Source organism: the organism of the source record quoted next, unplaced genomic scaffold, assembly GCF_019419815.1.
Source record: "Pyrus x bretschneideri cultivar Hongxiangsu unplaced genomic scaffold, Pyrus_bretschneideri_v1 Contig66, whole genome shotgun sequence".
NCBI lineage: Eukaryota > Viridiplantae > Streptophyta > Magnoliopsida > Rosales > Rosaceae > Pyrus > Pyrus x bretschneideri.
Genome location: NW_025999805.1, coordinates 376,883 through 399,150, shown reverse-complemented (window position 1 = coordinate 399,150; position 22,268 = coordinate 376,883). Strand labels below are relative to the sequence as shown.

The following is a 22,268-nucleotide window of genomic DNA, read 5'->3' as shown; positions in this document are numbered from 1 at the left end:
GATTTAGGAATGAGGCACTGATGCCCCGCCCTTGCAATTAGGAAAAAGCTCAGCAATTTGGATTAGGGTGGGCAAATGGGGCCAGGACATGGGGATCGGGGCAAGTCTATGCGGATCGGAGCGTATCAAAATATTATAAACATCAATGGGGACGGGTCCGGGGCGATCCAAATATTATAAATATCAAACGGAACAGGGCAGGGTGGATCCAAGTGCTTGATGAAACAGGCTGGGCGGGGGCGGTTTCTAGTATTATATATGTTGATTAAATCCTCGCCGTTGAGTCTCTCAGTCCCTCTGCAGCTGTGCCTCTCCCTCACTCCCTCGAAATCAGTCTCTGTCGTACTCGGAAGGCACGAAGTCGAACGACTACGGTTCTCTTCCTGCATCATTCCCTCCAAAATCGTTCCTAGTTCGCAGATTTCGATTTCTCTAGCTTTCTCTCTCTTTCAACCCATACTATACAACCAGGTGCCCTCTCTCTTATTCTAATTCCAAATCCTGATGAACTAATACAACTCAGATCAATATTTTGTTCCATTTTCAGTACTTAGACTCGGTACTACACTAATCCAAAATCCAATACTTCAACTTTGTACTACACCAATCCAATATCCAAAAAATCTGTTTTGAAAATAATAATAAAAAATTGTCTCATACTCTTGAATCTGGTTCGAACCGTTCCGTTTGAAACCAGCAAGGTTAGATCCGATTTCAAAACTCAAAATTTTTGTGCTCGGCTTCCCCGATCCCATTTTAGTTTAAAACAAATTTGGTCCGATTCCTCCAAATTTAGGCCCAGTCCGTACCCACCCTAATTTGGATAGTGCGAGAAAAATCAAACCGTTGGATTGGCCAGTATTATTATTTTTTTTTCCTTCTGAATTTGTTCCCTAATCCTATTTGTTCCTTGACAAAATGATCCTATTTGTTCCTTGACAAAATGATATTAAAACTTGTCTAAACTTTTTCTTTGAAGAAAAATGAATTCATTGATAAACGAGGAGATTACATAATCTAGCAAGAGAAGTAGGGTTAATGTGAACAACCTCCAATAAGCTCATGCTAGAAACATTCAACAATTATGACGATCCTCGATTAAAGCATCAAAAATGAAATCTACAGGTTCCTCAAAAGTTTTTAAACTTGAAATCATACATATCGAAATTTTGGAACAATTACGATAAGAAAACTAGTAATTGACTGAAACCAAATGTAGTAGTCATCATAATAATTAGGGTAATGTTAGGAAGACTAAATTTGTAGATAAAATTTAGTAAACTAAATGATACGGAAGTTAATGATTAGATTATTACTTAAGTGTTGATTAACGTACTTATTTCTTATTGATGACAGATCATTTAATTTTTCAAATTTAATCTACCTAGTACTACTCTAATAATGATTGTTGACACATGGTCCTTTTAAACTCCAATAGGCTCGGACACTAGCGGAGCCAAGGTGGGTGCAATGGGATTCATGTAACCCAATAAGTTTGTTGGGCCACTCTTTTGGTGCAAAGAAGAGAAAAAATGGGAAGAGGCATTGCTTTGGTTTTTTGAAAAATAAAGAAAAAGAAAGGCTGATGACTTCGGTTTTATAATGGGAGAGAAGGCAGAGCCTTTTGTTCTGGCAACATCCAATTTATATTAAGGCATTTGTAATACCTTTTTGTTTTGAGCAGCAGCAGAAGAGAGAAGAGTTGTCTGTCGACAGCTCCAATTTGTGAGCAAAGGAGAGAGATGAGAGCCACACCGGAGAGAGCATTTGATTCCCCCATTTGAAAAAGAGTGCAGTTGGCTCTACCATTTTGAGAGAGAAGCTGACGCAGAGAGTGAGAAAAACATGGGGCACTATTTAGAGAAGCCAGCAGTTGCTGTTTTAGTGTTCTTGTTGGATTGCTTCATTTTTTGCTCTCCTTCGAGCAATCAATCATATTGGTGCTAGAGAAATTTGTTATGTATTTTCGTGTTCTCTACTTGTTCTTTGTTTGAGTGAGAGCTATAGGTGTATGTGGGATTTGGGATTTAAGTTTGAAATCTATTTTTAAATGAAAGTATGATCGATTTTTTAAAGCTATTTTTTGATCTCATTGCCGTAAATTCATGGCTCCGCCACTAGGCTCAAGGGAACACAAGCCCGAAGGAAGTCAAGGTCCAAAGCATCTGAGTGCCCAGTCTTTAGTCAATCCGAACACTTCCCCAAGAAATCCCTAAGAGCACCGAAGGGCAAAGTTATCTCTAACAACTTTTAGGCACGAGAACCCAAGAATTGAGAAGTCATGCCTATTCAGATGTCGATTATGAGCAGAATGATAGTTAGATAGGAGACAAAAAGTCTATGACAAGGCATAAAAGCTGACAGGTGAGCTCTCGGGTATAGACTCCCACCAACTACTAGGCTGAGCGCTTGTTTTCAAAATTTATAAAATCTGGAAATGGATATCTTCTGGGGTGAAGCAAATTTTTATCGTGAATAAATTTGTTTTTCAATTTCAATATAATTGTACGAACATTGTGTTTTATTAATGAAATAAATTTCTTAAGATATTAATAAAAGAAATTAAATTATATTATATTATATTTTAATATATTTTAAAATTTTTTAATATTAAATACCTTTACCCAATGACAAATATCGTTGAGTAAAACTAAGTTTTTTATTATTATTTTTTTTTTTTGGTAAATTTGATTTTTGCACGTGGACATATTTTTGTTGGTTTGGATTTTTTAGTGGGGCCTCATTGGTCGAATCAGGTCTACCCGACGAAAGCTCTATTTTATGCGATGAACAAAATTCGTATGGCAAGAGATTTTTCTTTTGTTGTAGTGAAATACAACTGTAGTATTTATTTGACTGGTTTGAAAAAAAAAAAAATGTAACAGCCGATTAGGGCATAGTAAGTAGTAATACAATTAACGAAAGAATTAATTATTATCAATTAATTTAAAATGTTAAATAAGTAGTAATACAATTAATCACCATTTTTAGCACATAAAATACACGTGTTCACAATTGTCTTATATGTCACCTTAGAGAGAGAACTAAGATGAGACCTTATGATGGATGAGGTTGATCTTGGAGTAATTCATGCTTATGTTTCCATGACTCCAAGTAGCCTGATTGCAGCTGAACGTGAGTTGTTTCATGTGGCCACCGTGAAGGCATCTATGCTGAGAAACTCACGTCATTCGCTGCCATAACAACTGGACAAAGATTCGTATGACGTACAATGTCTGTTTTAGACAAAGTGACAAGCTAATGTTTGAAGCATGAGAATACATCATAACATCAAGTTGGAGACTACAGCCAAACAATTGTATGTGCTTAAGTCGACCAAAATAGTGGAAGTAATGAATGAACCCGTTCCTCGACATTACTATGTGAGCCAGTTGTTGATAGCTCATGACGTTCTTCATGGATGCAGTTTCACATAACTGGAAACTTGAAGTTGAAGACGATTTCATATTTTATGTGTGGTTTGCATATTCCTTTTTCTTGCCTTCATCATAGTTTGTAATGAGAAAATATGTCCGCGCGTTGCTGCGGGACTTGAACGCACTCACCTTAACTGCATGAATAAGACACATTCAACCTGAATAAATTAAGACACATGCACCATGCACTCATCTCAGAGAGATAAACAAAGATACCAAAAACGGAGAGGCAATGTCACATTGTTTTGCATGATCTTTACACACACACGTACCCTAAAAGTAAGAGTGTAAAATCTACGCTAAAATAAACAACTAAGTATGAGCAGGACCTCGTAAAAAGTAGGTGATCATATGTGTTCTTCAACTGTCTGTCGAACCTGAAATCAACGAAAGTGATCCACCGTAAAAAACATGGTTAACCACCATGTATTGAAGCTATATATAATCATTGAAGAAAACCTTTTACATCCAGCACAAAGCAAACTATAATCGAAAATGCAGATAAATAAATAGAGAAAAAAAAAAAAAGGAAGGAGAAAAAAAAAATAGTCGAAATTTCTTTTATGTCCAGCAATGGAACCAATAGAGATTGTGTAGAAACAATGCAGTAAACCACCATGTATTGAAGTATATATAATCATTGAAGAAAAACCTTTTACATCCAGCACAAAGCAAACTATAATCGAAAATGCAGAAAAAAAAAAAAAAAAAAGGAGGAAAAAAAAATAGTCGAAATTTCTTTTATGTCCAGCAATGGAACCAATAAAGATTGTGTAGAAACAATGCAGTAATCACCACCAGAGAATGGGGATAAACAGAATGGTAATACACACATACCTATCAAGATAGTAAAATGAAAACAACTAAACATTTAAATTCAAAGGTCCCTCGGAACATGCTAAAAGTAAAACTAAATTGCATAGCGATTGGCATCTAGATTTACCTTTAAAATGGCATGTGATATGTCATTAATAAAAGCCCTGAATTCTTGGTTCACTGCTAAATTGGTAGGAGCTTTTTCTTTATCCATCAGAACCTTAAAACAAAACCTGTAATAGTATGATAAGCGATGAAGATCTGGTAAGTTTATTAGACATTGTTTCAAATACAAATTGGGACTCGTGGGAAAAAAAAATAGAAACAATCAAATATCATATTATATTCCGACAATACTCTGAGATGGTATGAAGTCACCTCATCTAATTTTATGACAAATGGGTGAGACTCGTTAAAGAAACTCAATAATGGATAGAATGTTTAAATCTATCTGATGAAAGAAGTGATAACGTTGTGGTTATTTTATCAGGAGGCGTTAAAACCATGAATCAAGAGGATTATAGACCAGGGATTTCAAATATTTCAATTATAAGAAAACTTGTTTGCAATACTGAGAAAAAGCTTATTATTGTTGATAAAAAATGCACACGACACCAATGGATTATGCCATAAAAATAACACCATGAAAAATCCAGAGACCAAAATCTTGGGCGGCAGAATTTATCCACATCAAAGGACGCACAATCTTGGTTTAAAAAACCAATCAAATTTAAATTCTAACACCATACGATCAAATGTTAATCAAACACACAATCTCAGAAAGCTGAAACCATGTTAAGCAAACGAAACAGAAGGAAAAGAGTGAAGATGTAAGCATTGATAAGAATATGAAAAGTGGCAGCACTGATATCATGCACAGATAGGACAACGAAATATCGGAACCAGCAGCTACAAATAGAACCAAGAAGGAAAAGGATTGATAAAATAAATAAATAAGAAATAGGACAGAGGCACAAACCAACGACATGAGCTCAGTTTTTTCACCATGAATTTTGCATGGCCTAAAATCAAGAAAATGACGTGTTTACCAGGATTTTGAAGTGGACGCCCGCAGTCCGAATGACAGCGATCATCCCTCTTTTGATCGTCTTGAACCGACGCAGGACACTCATACGAAATCCAAAAAGGCAGCATTATCTGGAAAGAACATGCGAAGCCGTCAACAACAACAAAGTAAATATATAGTTCCATAGATGCAAACCAAATAACACTACGGCATGGTATTTGATTAAGATCCGTCTCTACCAGTTTGATGGCAAAAACACACACCTCTCCCATGTGGGAATGAACCTAACGATTTAACGAAAAGAAGACGAAAACCCATGCGGGAATGAACCTAACCACACTGCATGCATTCACATACACTGCCCCAATTTAAGATTCGGTTTTTGTCCAATCTATGTATATGCTTAGATACATCTGAGAATTTGCTTTGCAACAGTTGCTACTCTCATCGTCTTTTGAGAGAGACAGATACAAAGGTAAAGATTACAATGGGGAATAGTTAAGAATCCCTCTAAAATACTAAAGAAAAACATACCTAGAATGGAGTAAACAACTGTTTGTCTCCATAGCAGTTTCTCAGAGCATTTATGCTGTCAGAAAGATAGTGCTCCACTCCAGAAGGATGGACAAATGTACCAGATGGAGACTGACCCAAAGAAGACATAATTAAAAGTTAGCATCTGATGAACAATTAAGGTGATGCAAAAGGGTAACACGCGATGTGAAATTATTATACCAAAATAGCCAAGGTCTGTTAATCTAATCACCAAATAATAAAACAGAAATTAAGCACAAAAGTATCAAAATTAAAAGGAAGGAAGAATACGAAACCTTGTGCATAGAACGTTTGTGAGAATGAATCACACAACAATCAAGGGTGGACAAATCACAAAAGTGACAATTAAAGGGGACCTAACGGACACCCCCATTTCTCTCTCTTTGCAATCGCAGAAATCCCAAGGGTTTGAGGAAACAAATGGAAAATGAAATGCTTTTTCTGTTCCCTTTACCCTCGCAGAAAATCCTCCCATCTCTCTCTCTTACCCTTGTCCCATCTCTCTGTCTGCAAATCGCAGAAAAGAAACCCTAAACAAATCCCTGAAATCCTTCGCCTAAATCCTCCCACATTTCTCCGAACACTCCCTATCTCTCACTCTCTCTCTCTCTCTCTCTCTCTGCAAAACCTAAACCAGATCTCCTAAACCGTTGGTGCCACTACACATTGTTATCAATTGTGGGTTTATCAAATCCTTCATGGCTTAGACTGCATGAAGAATTAGAAACTAAAAGATGAATATACGCTGTAAATCATCATATAAATGTAATTGCATTTAAAAAAAAGAAGGGAATAAAAAAATTGAATTCTATTTCATCAGCATGTAACTGCATGAAAAGTTACAATTGAATGCAGACTCAATCAGTAGTTCACACAAATCTTGCCCCTGTCTACATGTTTTTGGCTTTCAACATTTTAGCTTCAAGACTTAGCTACTTCAACAACAACGAATAGAGAAAATCAAGTTCCACAACTTACGAAAACAAAGTGGCAACTGAGAGATCGTTTGAGGGATTTGAGATTGAGCTTCTTCCATAAACAACATACCTAGAACTTCCCAAATTTTCAAATGGAAATAAAACATTTAAAATTTAAATAGCTTATAGTAATTTAACAAATTCTTTATTAGTGGAGTAAATAAACTGCAACTAAACAACTTATAGTAATTTAATCTGTGTTTGTGGATATGAGAGAGAGAGAGAGAGAGAGAGAGTTATCTATTATAAAGCCAACCTTTGAATTCACTTCTTGGTCCTCTTGTGGCTTATTACCAAAACTCTCCACTGCATTTGCAGTAATGCCCTCTTCCGTAAGTAAAAGGTACAAAAATATCAATTATTTAATGGTAGATATGTACTTTAGACTTTTGAAGATCTAATTCATCCTGCATCTTCTCACACTCATCTTCATGCTGAAGCCATAAACCTGTCAGCTCAGCCTCATGTTCGCTCCTCATTGAAGTTGTTTTCTATGAAAATGATAAACTGGTTTGTAACGTAAGCATATAACACTCTAGTTAAATAAGCAGTTCCAACTTAATTCAAAGATATTTATTTGAACCTCTCTCAATTCGTTTTCAGCTTGCAGTTAGATATGCTTTAGTTCTTCACTGTGTTCAGATTTTAGACTGAGTATCACGTTCCTGGTGCTCCAACCTATAAAAATACAAAAAATCTTTTACGAAATTCCAAAACAACCAATATGATTAAAAGCCTACATACAGTTTGCTTAATTAGCAACTAATGCAGGGCAATTTTCATTTCCAACCAACTGTACGGACACAAAGATGTCTTCTTTAACTACCGCTCTATTGAACAGTAAAAAACTCAAAAACTCTGAACTAATTCAAAATAAAAAAATTGCGTAAATTTAACATCATGCTATATGTACCTTCACAGATTTTCGAACTCGTAGAGTCATTGGTGAGTCGACTCGGCCTTCGTGCCTGTGTGTAGACTCGTCATCCCTGCAAATTGCAAAGCTAGAGTCACCAAATCAATAGGCACAAATATATATGGGAAGAGGCATAAGCTGAAACATGTGCAACATAGATATATTAAATAAACACGAAAACAACCATTAATACACCTGCAAGCAAGAAACTACTCACGGTTTCCTAGATGGACCAACAACCAAAGCGTTCTCCACCCATCTACATTTCCTTAGAATCTTCATGACACACATGATATTACAACTAACAAAATAGCTTAAGCATGTTACAGTGGCAATATAGAATACCCAGATAGACTTAACTTCCACAAAACAATAAGGTATAACTTCCCTACTTCTAACTGCTTATTAGAAATTTCAATTAGAACAAATAATACCTATAAAGGCAAGGGCATCAGAAAGTCATTCAGAACCACTTCCCGGTGCACCAGACTCAGCCCGACGAGGCAGTTTTTGGCTAGCTTTGGGTTGAATTCCTACATACTCCATGCTTATCTAATAATTCAAATCAAAATTTTCATTTGAACACAACATTCTTCAAATCAATAACTTCACAAAGGTTATAATTAAAAAAACAAAAAACAAAAAACAAAAAACAAAAAAAAAAAAAAAAAGAAAAGAAAAGAAAAACACTAACAATTTCAAATCTATAATTTCAGTAACCTTGTGGCTCATGCGAAGTGTTTTACTGCAAAGAAAAAACAAAGAGTGAGCACAATTAACGCACAAATTTTCAAACAAAAAAAACGACATTCAACTCAATAATTTTCAAAGCTTATAGTTCACAAAAAACAAAAGAAAAACACTAACAATTTCAACTTTATAATTTCACTAACCCCAAAAATTACAGAAAGTATAGGCAACGACAGTACCTCTCAGGGTCGGGAGGAGGGAGGAGGAAGTTCGCCATATGCAGGGGAGAAGAGATCGAGGGATCGTTTGAGACTGAGCTTCTTCCATAAACAATATACCTAGAATTCCCCAAGTTTTCAAATGGAAATTAAACATTTACTTAGCTTAATAAAAAGCCAAAATATAAAAAATTAATCAAAAGGTTGAGAGAACTCACATCCCAGTAATGCTCATTGCTGATATTAACACCACTGATTTGTGGAATTCCCACGCCCAACTCCATGACCTCTGTCTCTGCCATCCCTCTCTCCCTCACAACCATGCCCACTTTCGACCCACCCCTCAATCCCGACACCAACCATTGATTTAAGGAGGAAAAATCAATCCAACCCCCTTTTTGCAAGCCTCACTCCTCCCTCTCCCTTCCGCTCCTTGCCAATCCACGCCCATCTCCCTTGTTGTAGCTCTGCAACCCACGTTTTTTGGCAGAACTCCCTCTCCCTTCCTCTCCCTGACATTCCACACCCTCCACCACTTCTCTGTCTGTAACTAATCCAGCCCCATTCCACAAACCCAGCCCGAGCCTTACCCCCACTTAGGCCACCTCACTTTCTCGAAACCAACTCTCAAACCCTAGAAGGCAGAACTCTCACTCTCTCGCAACCCACTTTGAGTGACACGGATGCAACAACCCTCGCCCTCTCTCCCGCCGTCGCATAACCCCAAAATTGCGCTCTCCCTGTCTCTCTCTTTCTCTTCCCAAATCGAGCATCACCACTCAATCCTCTCTCTTTCTCTCCCTCAAATTGTACACCCCCCGTGACTCTGTCTGCCTGTAAGCCACATGCCTTCCTCTCACCAATCCCTATCTCTCTCCCCCTCCCTCCCTTTCTCTCTTCTCCCTCTGCTCGCTCGCTCTCTCTCTCTCTCTCAGCTCAGAAAGAAAGGAAATGAAAGTCTCTCACCCACCCAATCTGTTCGAAACCCTACAGACTAAAACGACCATCGCACCCCTGCCTTTCCACGATTATCAACACGCGGCATGAAGATCAGCGGCAGAGAGAATCAGTGGCAGCCTCGTAAATAAACTGAAATGTGGTCCAAAACACTGTTCATATGAATAGTGCGATTTCCCCTCCTACTTTAGACTAAAGTAATTGGGAATGGGAATAACGTTCACTTTTTGAAAAACAATTATGTTCTATGTTTTACTGACGTTCTTCAAAAAATCATATGCTGTTGTTATTGTTTTTTTTTTTTCTTTTTTTTTTGACAAGCAACAATATTTTGTATTTCGTTAATCAACTGACAGCAATATATATATGTGCCAATTGGGTACAATCCTCTAGTGACCATGAAAATGATCTGGAAGTGAATTTGGGCAAATGAGACAATAATAGTAAACCCCTAAGCAACTATCACATGTACGACAACTTTCTACAACACCCATACAAACATGTCACAAAAAAGATATATAACAAAGTTGTATAGGCGATTTCAAACAGTTGCCGCCAAATAGCATGGCCACATAAAATTATTGCTGAGTGAGACCACATAAAGTCATCGTTAGTAGACGAGACCATATAATACAACGCTCAAAGCAAAAGCCTAATACAACCATCGTTGCGGCGAGGCCATAACAGTCACTAGGTGAGACAATAGAGCTAGACTAAACTAGCTCCAAACTAAACCAAACTAAACTAAAGTACGCTAAAATAAACTAATCCGAGAAGGGAACCACAAAATGACACATCCGATGGAAGGATAGGACCTTCAGGCAAGGACTACAGCCATGCCACGACAGAAGACGGGTTCGACAGCCACCCTTCAAATCTAGCGGAGTAGCAATGAATCACAAACAGCAAAGGTTCCAGATGCAACCACTAACAAGAAGCCTAGATATAGCCACCGCCAGATTTGTACGCCCAAACCAAAGCAGCACCACTAAGGAGGCATCGCTTTAACCCTAAGAGTGGATTTCAGCAAGTCCACAGCACCAAAGTAGAGTGACAAAATGTGGTCCAACCCACCAGTAGCCTTGATCCAAGCCCAAATCACGCATTATACCCCGAAACAAGGAAGAGGTCTTGAGCAAGGAAGGAGGCATGAAGCTTAAGAGTCAAAACTGTGAGAAAAGAAGACCTATTTGCATCCGCAAACCCATCCCTATACCCAGAGCTCAAGCAGCATAACAAGGTGAATCTTGAGAGACAAGGTATGATCTGAAGGTTGGGGGAGAAACACAAGAGGGGAGAGGAGGTGGAGGGTTGAGAAGGCTAGGATGGTGGAAGATGGCGTAAGAAAAGAGGGGAGGTGGATGGCAAGGCGAGAGAAAATCTGGGATGGGAGGGGGAAATAAAGGGGAAAGAAATGATGGGAAGAAGTGAGGGAGGCTAGGAGGTGAAGGAGATGCTGCCACTGGCCCCCAACCTTAGTCAAAGCCGGTGGCCATGGAGGAAGCTAGAGTTTGAAGCGGGGTGAAAGGGTTTCTAGAGAGAGTTTTTTAGAGCATGGAGCTTTAATCGGTAAGGGAAAATGTTTGTGGTCGAGAAAAAACTTGGAAGGAGAATTGATGGGTCCATATTACACCATATATGTTACCCTATTCTTAGTTATAGTTTATTGGTTATTTTGGTAGAATTTTGATACTTTTGGATTATATTTCCAATGTAGGATATTTGACTTCCTCTTAAGCAAAAAGTGATTAAACAGATGAATTTTGGAGTGATTCTAATTGGAGGATGTTCTTGAATCTTTCAAGATGATTGTATCAAAGTTTCAGATTTTTCTGCCAAGCCATTTGACAATGGTGAGGAAAAGAAGACCTAGCGCACAACTTTCCCAAATTGATTTTTCTGTGCGTTTTGGATATTTTGAAGGTCAAATGGTATTTGAGGAAGACTCATTCTAAGGATGTTAAGGACGTCTTAAGCTTTAAAAAGAGACATTTTGGAACCAAATCGGAGTTAATATGGTTGGTCAAAAGATGAATTTTCTCTGCAGTTCGAATTCTAGTTTAAATAGGAAACCTTTTATTTCCTAGTTATCTTATTCTATTATGTTTCCTAGTTTTTAGAAGACCTTTTCTAGGTAGGATTTTATTTGTAGTAGTATAAAGGGAGCTTTATATATAGAGACCAAAACTTTCACTATATTTCAAGGATCTCCACTAGTTTTTAAACATGTCAAGCAAAGGCAAAAACATAAAAATAACTAAAGCCCAGCCCAAAAACATGAAAACAATGTTTTAAAATACCAGTCATACCCTAAGGCTTTAGGATTATTAATAGAACCAACCCTACTACAAAATTAATATGTGTCATAAGCTCAACCCATCATCAAGTATTTCTACATAATCAATTTTGAAACTATACGCATAATCAGTTTGTATCATTTATTACTAAAATCAGTTCAACCCATCCTTGACCATTTTTGCAGAATCAGTTCAATCAGTTCTTGACCATTTTTGCAGAATTAGTGCAACTCCTCCTCGATTATTTTTGGAGAATCAGTTTAACCCATCTTCCACTATTTTTGCAGAATCATTTCAACCCATCCTCGATCATTTTTGTAGAATTATTTCAACCCGTGTTCGATCATTTTTGCAGAACCGATTCAACCGACATTCGATCATATTTACGGAATCAGTTCTACCTGTCCTTGACCATTTTGCATAATCATTTCAGCCTATCCTTAACCATTTTTGCAAAATCAGTTCAACCTGTGTTCGATCATTTTTGCAAAACAAATTCAACTCGCATTCGATCATATTTGCAGAATTAGTTCAACCCGTCATTAACCATTTTTATAGAATCATTTCAACTCATCCTCAACTATTTTTGCAGAATTAATTCAACCCGTCTTCAACCATTCTTGCAATATCAGTTCAACCCATCTTCGAACACTTTTACAAAATCAGTTCAACCCGTATTTGACTATATTTGCAGAATCAATTCAACCTGTTCTCGACCATTTTTGAAGCATCATTTCAACCCATATTCGACTATTTTTGCAAAATCAGTTCACTCATCCTTGACCATTTTTGCAGCATCAATTCAACCAGTGTTCGACCGTTTTTGCAGAATCAATTCAACTTGTATTCGAACATATTTGCAGAATCAGTTCAACCTATCCTCAACCATCTTTGCAGAATCATTTTAACCCATCATTGATTATTTTTGCAGAATCAATTTCAAATAACAGCCTAGTAAAAATTATTGAGTTAACACAGCTGCACCAGGCTAGGTAAATAATAAACAAAGAGAGATCCTTAAGTCCTGCCGAATCGATGATGAAAATTTGATTTCTATTCCAAGCTAAGATACTGCTACCACCACCATACTGTGTCATTAGACTTTTAGCTTTCTTCACCCTCCATAATATTTTATGCAATTGAATGGTATTATGTATGACATTGAGAAATAATGATAATATTCAATAATTTAATAGAAAATAAGATTTGTGACTAGTTTTGTTATTTAAGTCTCCATGCTTTTCTCAAACTAACTAAACTACTAAGGTTAAAACAAAACTACATAAAAGTCATCAGTTCAACCCATCCTTGACCTTTGTGCAGAATCAATTTGTATAATGTTAGTAATCAGTTTGTATATTTTCAACAAAACTACATATGTGCCATCAGTCCAACCCGTTATCGATCATTTTTGCAAAATTAGTTTCAAAAACATGTAGAATCAGTTTTTTACAGAAATCCATTGTTCTCCTGAAAGCATGAAGTCCTTCGTACCCGAGATGAGAAGAGAAAAAGAGTTCCTAATTGGACATTGCCTGGTTTGAAGTTTGCCTTTTTGCTAACTCGGATTCACAGATTCATCTGGAAGAACACTCAAAACATGTTTCATTTTTTAATACTAGATGGCAGGGGCATACATTTGATGCAAATGATCAAACTAGCTTGGACTTGTGATTATAGACTTCTGAAACTAACTTGGACCATTCAGATGGATGCGAGTAAGAGAAAAATGAAAATAATAAGAGGACGAAATGACATTTTCCCCCCACATTCACAACATTCAAATTGGGTTATTAAATTATGAACATGTTATTGGTGGCTACAGATTACTAAGCTTTGAGTTGTCTCATAAATTGAATAAAAGAGAGGTTAATTTGTTGACTTAGACATCGGATTAGGGATTTGAAGAAGCCATTTTTTTTTTTTAACTCTTAATTAACAATTCAATATATTGTAAGATATAATAAATTAAAAATAAAATAAGAAACGGGTTGATATACATTTGAACAAAAAATGGCAAACTTTGTATACATATAAGAAATATAGGTGCGTGGAATTTTGGGAACCCTAGAAGTTACATTTCAGAGAATTCCTTACTTCCATTGCAAGCTCGGCGGAGATCTCAGCCAATCGAATCTAGTGAAAGAGGTAGAAGTGTGAAAAGAGAAAGAGAGAGAAGGCAACACAGTGTGAAAAGCCTTTACCACTATAAAGGGTATCTTCATAACTTAAACTCGAGAGAAAAAAAAGCCAATGATGTCATCTTCCACATGTATTAATTTTGTCTCTCTTTGAAATGTTTTTAAAATGTTTTCTTAATATAAAATGAAGTATTAAAAGTATTTCTCCTAGTATAAATAAGGCTATTTAGCCATTAGAAAGGGGGGAGAAACACACGCACTATTTTGGAGAATTTCATACCCTACAAGGTGTTTTCTATCCATGTTCTTAATAATACTTTGTTTTATGGTTGATCGTAACTAATTTTCGTTCGCTAGGGCGATGCCTTGAGCCTTAGCATGAATATGTAGTCTTCATTTAATTGCTTATGATGTTATGCAAGCATACTTTGAATTATTAATCATTGTATTTAAACTGTCTCTATATCTTAATACTTAACTACCATTAGGATGTTTAGATCAGTAATCAGATGCAATTCGGTCGAAATGCCATCGGAGGATTGAGTATTGCTTCTTGTGATTGATAGTTGTAAGTTCACCTAGGGCGAATGCCACGTCTTAGGGGTTGCATGGTTTTTCAAAGGATTTTCATAAAGCATAATGAGTCAAGTATGTTTATATTTGATCTGAATGCCACAAACAGATTGCATGTTTGATATACGTTCTACCTTGAATGCCACAAGTAGAATATGCATAAGGAAAACCTAACCTTCAAAGTTGCATGTGTAATTCATAAATAATTGGTAAAACTACATAAAATTGTTAAAATGATGGAGGAACCCTAGTGTCCTTTTATCATTATTTATTGTTCCCCTTCAAATTGGTTTCTTTAATTGTTTTAATTTAAACACAAATTATTCAATCAATCCCTGTGAAAACGACCTTGTTTGAGCTATTATACTACGATAACTTTGTTTTCTTGCAAATATTTTTAAGTATTTTTATCCCTGCTTTTGCAGGTGGTAAAAATCATATCAGGAAAGAAGAAGATGAATATGAATTTGCTGTTTTTTTGTTTTTTTTTAATGTTAATATAATTTTTAATTTGATTTATTTTTCTATTTATTTATGATAAAGGTACAGTTTGTCATTAAAGGGGATAAAACTGAATTAAAACCTCGGGCTCAGGGAGTGTCCGTGTAATTTTTCAAATCTAAAGAAGTTTTACAAAAATATGATAAATTTCAAAAGGTGTTAGTGTAATTAACTATTTTCTTGAACAAAGACTGAATGCTTATGGTAATTTGAATTACTATTGTAATTTTTTTGTATGAAAAAATCCTACACAGATTAGATTTGCATCCTAAAGAGCCATTGTAATTAGAAAATCAAAATTTCCCGCAACAAATATAATTCTGTTTGGAAATTTCAACAAAATACGGATAGAGATTGGATATGGCAGAAAATGCTCCAACCATGAGTCCCGGGCACGCACAATTCTTGGTATCCTTTGTGGAGTGTAGACTTTTTGACAAAACCAGTGTGGGGTTGCATGCAGATTACCGTAGCCAACTTGCCTAATCCACGTTTCAAACCAACCAAGCAAGCATTTGTGGACGAAATTCCAACCATTCAACTAAATTCAATCCAAAACCATGATTGAAATAGCACGACTTAGGGTCAACAATTGAACTGGTAAATTTTAACCAAACATTCTCGATTTCATTAAATTTGACAGCTACATTAACTCTGAGATCAACAATTACTGGAATAATACAACATTTCTAACAGAATATAGCCTAAAATTCACTTTGAACCTGCAACTTGATCACCCGATTCTGATGGTTCGGTACAAACGCGAGTAAGATCATACTCGCCACTTATTCGTCGTTATCAAAACAGTTTGTTACCCAGTTGAGTAGTGCATTGTGAAGATTTGGAGTCATTTAAACTACTCGTAACTGGAATTCGACCTCATTGTGTACTCTGCCACGAGCTGAGCGAAAGACGATGATTTGTTTTCCAGCAATCTTGCAGGGGAGTCATATTCCTCAATAAGCCCTGCAACACAATCGAAAATACATTCAAGTAAAAAACTATGAGGATCATTTGGAAAGTTGAATGGATTTATATTGGCAATACTAACCATGACTTAGAAGCAGAACCATGTCACTGTCAAGAACAGAAGTTATACGATGCGCAATAGTAATGACTGTGCAGTCAGTAAAGTGTTGTCGAAGGGTCTGCTGGATCAGATTATCCGTAGCTGTATCAACTGATGCAGTAGCTTCATCAAGCACCAAAACCTTACTTTTCTTCAAGAGCACACGGCCAAGGCAGACCAGCTGTCTCTGACCCATACTCCAGTTCTCTCCATTCTCGCTAACTACAGCAATTGTCAAACATAAGCATAAATAATTTCCATGACATAGAATGGAATTGAGAGCATTTATATAGCCTCTATGTTAGAACAAACCTGTGGAATCCAGCTTTCCTTCCTTCTTCCTGACTTCATCTCCGAGTTGGCACTTATCGAGGGCCTAAACCAAATAAAAGACATTTTAACAAGTGACGCCAATGTGGAACTGAAAAATCAGATAATGATGAACATTTAGCGGAAACAGAATTCTGATCAACCAACCTCCCAAATTTGTTCGTCTGTGTACTCTTCAAGCGGGTCCAGATTGCTTCTTACAGTCCCTTCAAACATGGTTGGGTCCTGAGGGATAATGCTCAACCTAGACCGCAGATCATGCAGTCCAATTGAAGAGATATCAATACTATCTATCAAAATCTGGCCAGCAGAAGGATCAACAATTCGGAAAAGGGTCTGTATGAGAGTTGATTTGCCACTGCCAGTTCTCCCCACAATCCCAGTTTTCATTCCTCCAGGAAAGGTACACGTGAGACCTCGCAACACAAGTGGCATGTGTGGTGCATACCGGACCTATATAAACATGAAATAAAATCATAAACGTAATTGATCCTCCATTGTATGAAAGTAATAAACCAGAACAAAAAGTACCTGAAGATCACGTATATCAACTTCTCCACGTAATGGCCAAGAACGATCTGGCTTACTGGATTCTATTACAAGAGGAGGCTCACTAGGAATATTAGTGTACTGTATTAATCTCTCCACCGATATTATTCTGTTCTCCACATTGCAAAGGTTCCATATACACAAAGCTTGTAACATGTTTAGATTAAGTCCATATGTGACAGCCAAGCCCGCAATGCCTTCAGAGTAAAATATCCAAAACAAATAAGATCATGCTTAACAAACAATTCAAAAAGAATAATCAGTAACACATCACTTGCCTGGATCAATCATCCCCGCTGGAATAGAGATCAAGAAAATCAAAGAAAACCCAAATGTGATAGATGACAACATATCCAAGCGAAAACATAGCCATTCCATTGCAGCCGCAGTATGGAACTTAGGGCGACCAAAACTATCATTCAATTTCATATTTATATCCCTGAATCTTGATTCTTGGTCGAAGCTTCTAATTGTTGTCGACCCTGAAATTGTTTCGGAAAAATGTTGTATCACTGGAGCTTTGCATACTCCAACCAACCGTGCTAGTTCTCTTGCTGAAGGAATGTAGTATTGCTGCATCAATATAAATTCATGAGCATCCTATTTAACATGATTCTTATATATTTCTGGCTGTAACAGGAGTTAATTTTTCCGTCAATAAGGAAGCTAAGCTGAGGTGAGTAAGGCATGAATAAAGAGCATCAATAGAGCATGAACAATGAAGAATTAAAACTGAAAGATTTTCCATATTTGAATTCATGTGATAAGTTGACGTATCAGTAGAACGTATAAAATAGGAGCATTCTGAAAAGGTGAGAAGAATTACCTGATACCAGATACAGATAGCAACCACAGGGATAAAAATGATGAAAACCTGCCATGCAACCTGTGACATCACCGCAATAATTCCCAAAAGCTGGATCATTGAGTTCGCTAGGCCCCCAAGTTGACTTGGCATGTTCATGTCCACTACATTTTGGTCAGTAGAAGCCTGCAAGAAATCATTGATGCGGTTACTGATTTTAGTACTGTAGCAGAGGAAGTGGAAGGTTTTAACGCAGAGAGGGAAACTACATAAAACTCATATAATTCTCTTTGAACCACCCAATCAGGTATGATATTAGAAATATATGTTGCTTACTCTGTTTAGGATTCGTCCACTTGGAGTCGCATCAAAGAAAGACATTGGAGCACGGAAAATGCAATGGTGCATTTTACTAAAGAGTATCGTTGCTGTCTTGTACCCGGCTGTTGCAAGAAACATGGCTCTGAAGAGAATACAAATAGAACTTCCAATAGCCAAAGCAACGTACACAATTATCAGTGTAGAGCTTGTAACAGCAGGTTGCGCATCCTCAGACACGGGAGTTGCCCAAGCCATCCAGTAATTGCTTCCAATTTGAAAGATCTGAAAGAGAATTTGTCCAAGCAATATAAAAGGCACAAGAGCTCCTCCGTATGCTGTGGTGATATACTTCCAGTAGACTGCAAACCCAACCTTACCTTTCTCTCTCTCTTCTTCTTGAACAATCTGCCCTTTTGACCCACCTAAATCATCTGTTTTACTATTCTGAACATCACTGCTTTCTTCTTTTTGGACAAGCCCATTAGTACTAGCCAAATTTGCATCTTTGTTTCTCACATTTATTTGTTCAGCAGGCCCTTCCTCTACCGAGTTAAGCGAGGACAAAGATTCTTCGTGTGCTCCCACAAGTTCCTTAAAATCAGTTCCGGAACTAAGAATATCATTGAACTTTCCAGCTTGAGTAATTCTTCCGTCCTTCATGACCTGATGACAAGGAGTAACTTTGAGCAGACAGATACCAAGTAGATAATATCATGTATTACAAATTGGAATTTCAAGAAAAGCTCTGCGGATACTTTACCAATATAAGGTCAGCGGCCGGCAAGAACTCCACTTGATGAGTGACATAAATTACTGTTTTCGAACTCAACAAGCCCAGTAAACATTCCTGTAGTGCAATTGTCAATAAATTAATGGTCAAATCATACATCAGTTCAGGCCAAGCAAAAGAATACTATGGATGCATTGTCACTAATTCTAAGATGCGAAGAGTTTTGAAGATTCAGTTTATTACGTATATGCAATCACATTGGATTAGAGAAATGAAATACCTTAAAAAGGTGGGATCCTGTATGAGCATCAACGGCACTAAAAGGATCATCAAACAGGTAAATATCAGCATCTTGGTACAGAGCTCGTGCAATTTGTATTCTTTGCTTCTGTCCGCCACTTAAATTGATTCCCCTCTCCCCTATAACAGTTTGATCACCAAATGATAGAATCTCCAGGTCCTTCTTTAACGAACATGCTTCAAGAACCCTCTCGTAACTTTCTCTGTCCATCTCTTTACCAAACAATATGTTTTCTTCTATCTTTCCACTCTGTATCCATGGGGACTGAGAAACATAGGCCTTTGTCCCACACAACTTAAGAGTCCCAGATATCTTTGGAACTTCTCCTAGAATGCAAGAAAGTAAGCTCGACTTGCCCGAGCCAACGGTACCACAAACAGCAACCCTCATACCATGGCTCACATTGAAATTTACATCCTTTAATGTTGGATTAGGGGAAGATAAATCCCAAGAGAAATTCCCATCAACCATCTCAATTGCTGTATCGAAACTACCTCTTGGGACGTTCTCTATAACATCTGGCTGCAAGTCATCAAGACAAAGGAATGATGCAATTCTATCAAGAGACACCTTAGTTTGTGCTATCATAGAAATTGTGTCTGGAAGATTGAAGATAGGCTGTTGAAGAATCCTGAACGTTGCAAGTGCAGATAAGATCTTCCCGGATTCGAGTGGGATTCCTAAAAGCATGCAAACAACAAAAGTGACGACAGACACAAATGTTGGGGCACCCCAGAAGGCAAATGTGGTCATGGCCGAAGTATAAACAAACTTTCGCAAGCACCCTTCCTCCGACTTCCGGAGTTCATTAATTTTAGCCAAAAACTTCATCTCCCATGCTTGAAGCTTGAGAATTCTCATGTTCCTCAAGATCTCAGATGTTGCCTTCATCCTTTTATCTTTTGACTTCATTAACTTGTCCTGAAACTTCCGCTGCAAGGACCCCAAAGGAACATTTGCCAACATAACAATTATCGTTGCAACCAATGTTGCAATAGCTGCAAGACCAAGATTTATGTACAAAATCACTAGGGCCAAGCCAACTTGTACAAGGACCATCCATGGATCGTGCATGTACCAAGTGAAGTCACCGATCCTCTCAGCATCGACAGTCATAAAATTGATAATCTCACCGCTAGTGTGGCCCTGCTTGGACTTGGATGACAAGGTCAAACCCTTGTTATAGATCGCTGTAACAAGTGCCGCTCGGATTCTTACTCCTACCTGTTGCGTCTTAAAGAACCAGTGCCTTTGAGTGAGGCACTCCACGAGCTTTGCAATCAAAAATGTAGAAACCAAAACATAGCCTTCATTTTTGAACTGCCGTCGCCCGTAGAGGTATTGGACAAATGTGTCAATCAGATATGGACCGACATAAGACGCCATTGTGTAAAAAATCGCAAATAAAGCGGTCAAGAGAATCTCTTTCCAGGCTGATAAGATTAATGCCTTCACCAGATGAAGTGTGGTAACTTTGGCGTTCCCACCACACCCGGCCTCGAGCTTACTTTTAAAACGAGGATAAGACCCAAATACACTGTCAACCTTATCTAGTTCAGGAACATCCTCAAGGTCTAATGCCTTCTTATTCCCAACCGCAATTAAAGGACCCATCCAAGCAAAGGTGAGGATGCTGAAAATTCCAGCATTCGAATAAGGGTTAACAGTTGTTTCACCCTTCGACCTATTTGACTCTCCATCATTACCTACACTAGTACTACGATTACCGTTCAAAAAGGGTTCCTCCAGAACAGCATATCTGCCCTCATTCTTCCCGAAAAACCCCACATACATGAAAAACAAACCCGAAACAACACAGACAGCATCGAAAACCAAAGATTTAACAGGCAACGAAAGATGGTCCTTGAAAAGAACAATGTCTATGACAAGGCAATAGCAAGAAATAGAGAAATAGAAACCCCACCAAACTCTCAAAAAATTTGGGAACTTATTGGATTCAGCAGAATTGGAGAATTGGGTATGCAGGTAAACACAAATTGCACCCCAAGAGAGTGTTCTAACAGCTAAATCCAAGAGGGTCACTACTTTTTCATCAGACCAACCATTTTTGTACCAACAAAAGTAGTTCAATAAACAAAAAACAAGACTAAACCCAGAAACACAGAAACTACAAATTAAAGCCTGCTTGTAGTATGAATTTCGACTATTCGAAAACCTCTGTTTCGGAGCCTCTCGTCCTCCTCCATCACCCCCCTTGAATATCCTCCACAACCAAGAGAAGAACAACACACATAACAACACTATGTGTAATGAACCGGAAAACCCACGTATAAAAACTTGTTTGAGAAGAAAATCAGTACCTGGATGCATCAGAAACGATGAGTAGTTTGAGAAGAAGGTTGAGAGAGTACCGTGGTTTGATGAATAAAAAGACTCCATGATTTCTGGAGCTTTTTGCTGGGGAGGTTCTGATATTCTGGGAGGGGTTTCAGTTTTGGTTATTGAAGGAAGATTATGTGGGTTGTTTATATATATATATATATGTGTGTGTGGAGGGAGAGAGAGAGAGAGAGAGAGAGAGAGAGAGAGAGAGGAGAGTCAAATGTCAATGTGGAATTTCCTGGGGCCGAGGTTAACGTGGTGCCCAAGACACATGTGAAGGAGATAATTATATATACGGTAGTAAAGTGACCCAAACTAGTGTTGTGTTGGTTCCAGGAAAAGACCAACAATTAGAAGTTGATCAATTGACTCAAAAACTAAAAAATTAGAAGTTGATCCCAAATTCTATTTGAAAAGAAAATTAATCTGTATACATTTTTTTGTTTCTGTGTCAAGTTTTATTTGTTCGGTAGAGCATATTCAAAAAAAATGTCAAAACGTTCAAATGGAAGTAAAGGTAAAAAAGACAAGCAACAATGTTTTTCAATCAAGAAGCAAAATCTGATGTGACATGTTATTGATTGTCAGATCCCATTCTTGCTGCCAAAATTGGCAGGAGCTTTGTATCCTACTTTTTCATTTTTTCTTGTCAAACCTACTTTCTCATCTTTCAAATTTAAATTTTATCTTTAAAAGTTGACATTTTCTTTAAAGA

General features: G+C 37.4%; 1 protein-coding gene and 2 long non-coding RNA genes across 3 annotated transcripts; all 3 read right to left on the bottom strand.

The window, feature by feature from the left end:
- Nucleotides 1-7,462: 7,462 nt before the first annotated feature.
- On the bottom strand, nucleotides 7,463-8,245 carry LOC125472172. Its single transcript, XR_007254101.1, has 3 exons — nucleotides 7,946-8,245; nucleotides 7,726-7,801; nucleotides 7,463-7,490 (listed from the first exon to the last, which is right to left on the bottom strand). It is a non-coding gene; the product is annotated as an uncharacterized LOC125472172 (long non-coding RNA).
- A 412-nt stretch (nucleotides 8,246-8,657) lies between these two features.
- LOC125472197 lies at nucleotides 8,658-9,703 on the bottom strand. Its single transcript, XR_007254121.1, has 2 exons — nucleotides 8,855-9,703; nucleotides 8,658-8,756 (listed from the first exon to the last, which is right to left on the bottom strand). It is a non-coding gene; the product is annotated as an uncharacterized LOC125472197 (long non-coding RNA).
- Nucleotides 9,704-15,669: 5,966 nt separating this feature from the next.
- LOC125472189 (ABC transporter C family member 3-like) lies at nucleotides 15,670-21,696 on the bottom strand. Its single transcript, XM_048573325.1, has 10 exons — nucleotides 19,190-21,696; nucleotides 18,940-19,026; nucleotides 18,195-18,842; nucleotides 17,880-18,044; nucleotides 17,332-17,626; nucleotides 17,036-17,250; nucleotides 16,652-16,957; nucleotides 16,487-16,550; nucleotides 16,157-16,396; nucleotides 15,670-16,071 (listed from the first exon to the last, which is right to left on the bottom strand). The coding sequence occupies exons 1-10, from the start codon at nucleotides 21,608-21,610 to the stop codon at nucleotides 15,962-15,964; spliced, it is 4,551 nt and encodes a 1,516-aa protein (XP_048429282.1). The 5' UTR covers nucleotides 21,611-21,696; the 3' UTR covers nucleotides 15,670-15,961.
- Between the last annotated feature and the right edge of the window lie 572 nt (nucleotides 21,697-22,268).

Excerpts from the sequence above, each read along its gene's own strand:
- LOC125472189 (XM_048573325.1), bottom strand. The coding sequence starts at position 21,610 with ATGGAGTCTTTTTATTCATCAAACCACGGTACTCTCTCAACCTTCTTC. Across the intron at positions 17,627-17,879 it reads CTATCTGTATCTGGTATCAG|CAATACTACATTCCTTCAGC; the intron begins GTAATTCTTCTC and ends ATATTGATGCAG. Across the intron at positions 17,251-17,331 it reads AGCGGGGATGATTGATCCAG|GCATTGCGGGCTTGGCTGTC; the intron begins GCAAGTGATGTG and ends TTTACTCTGAAG.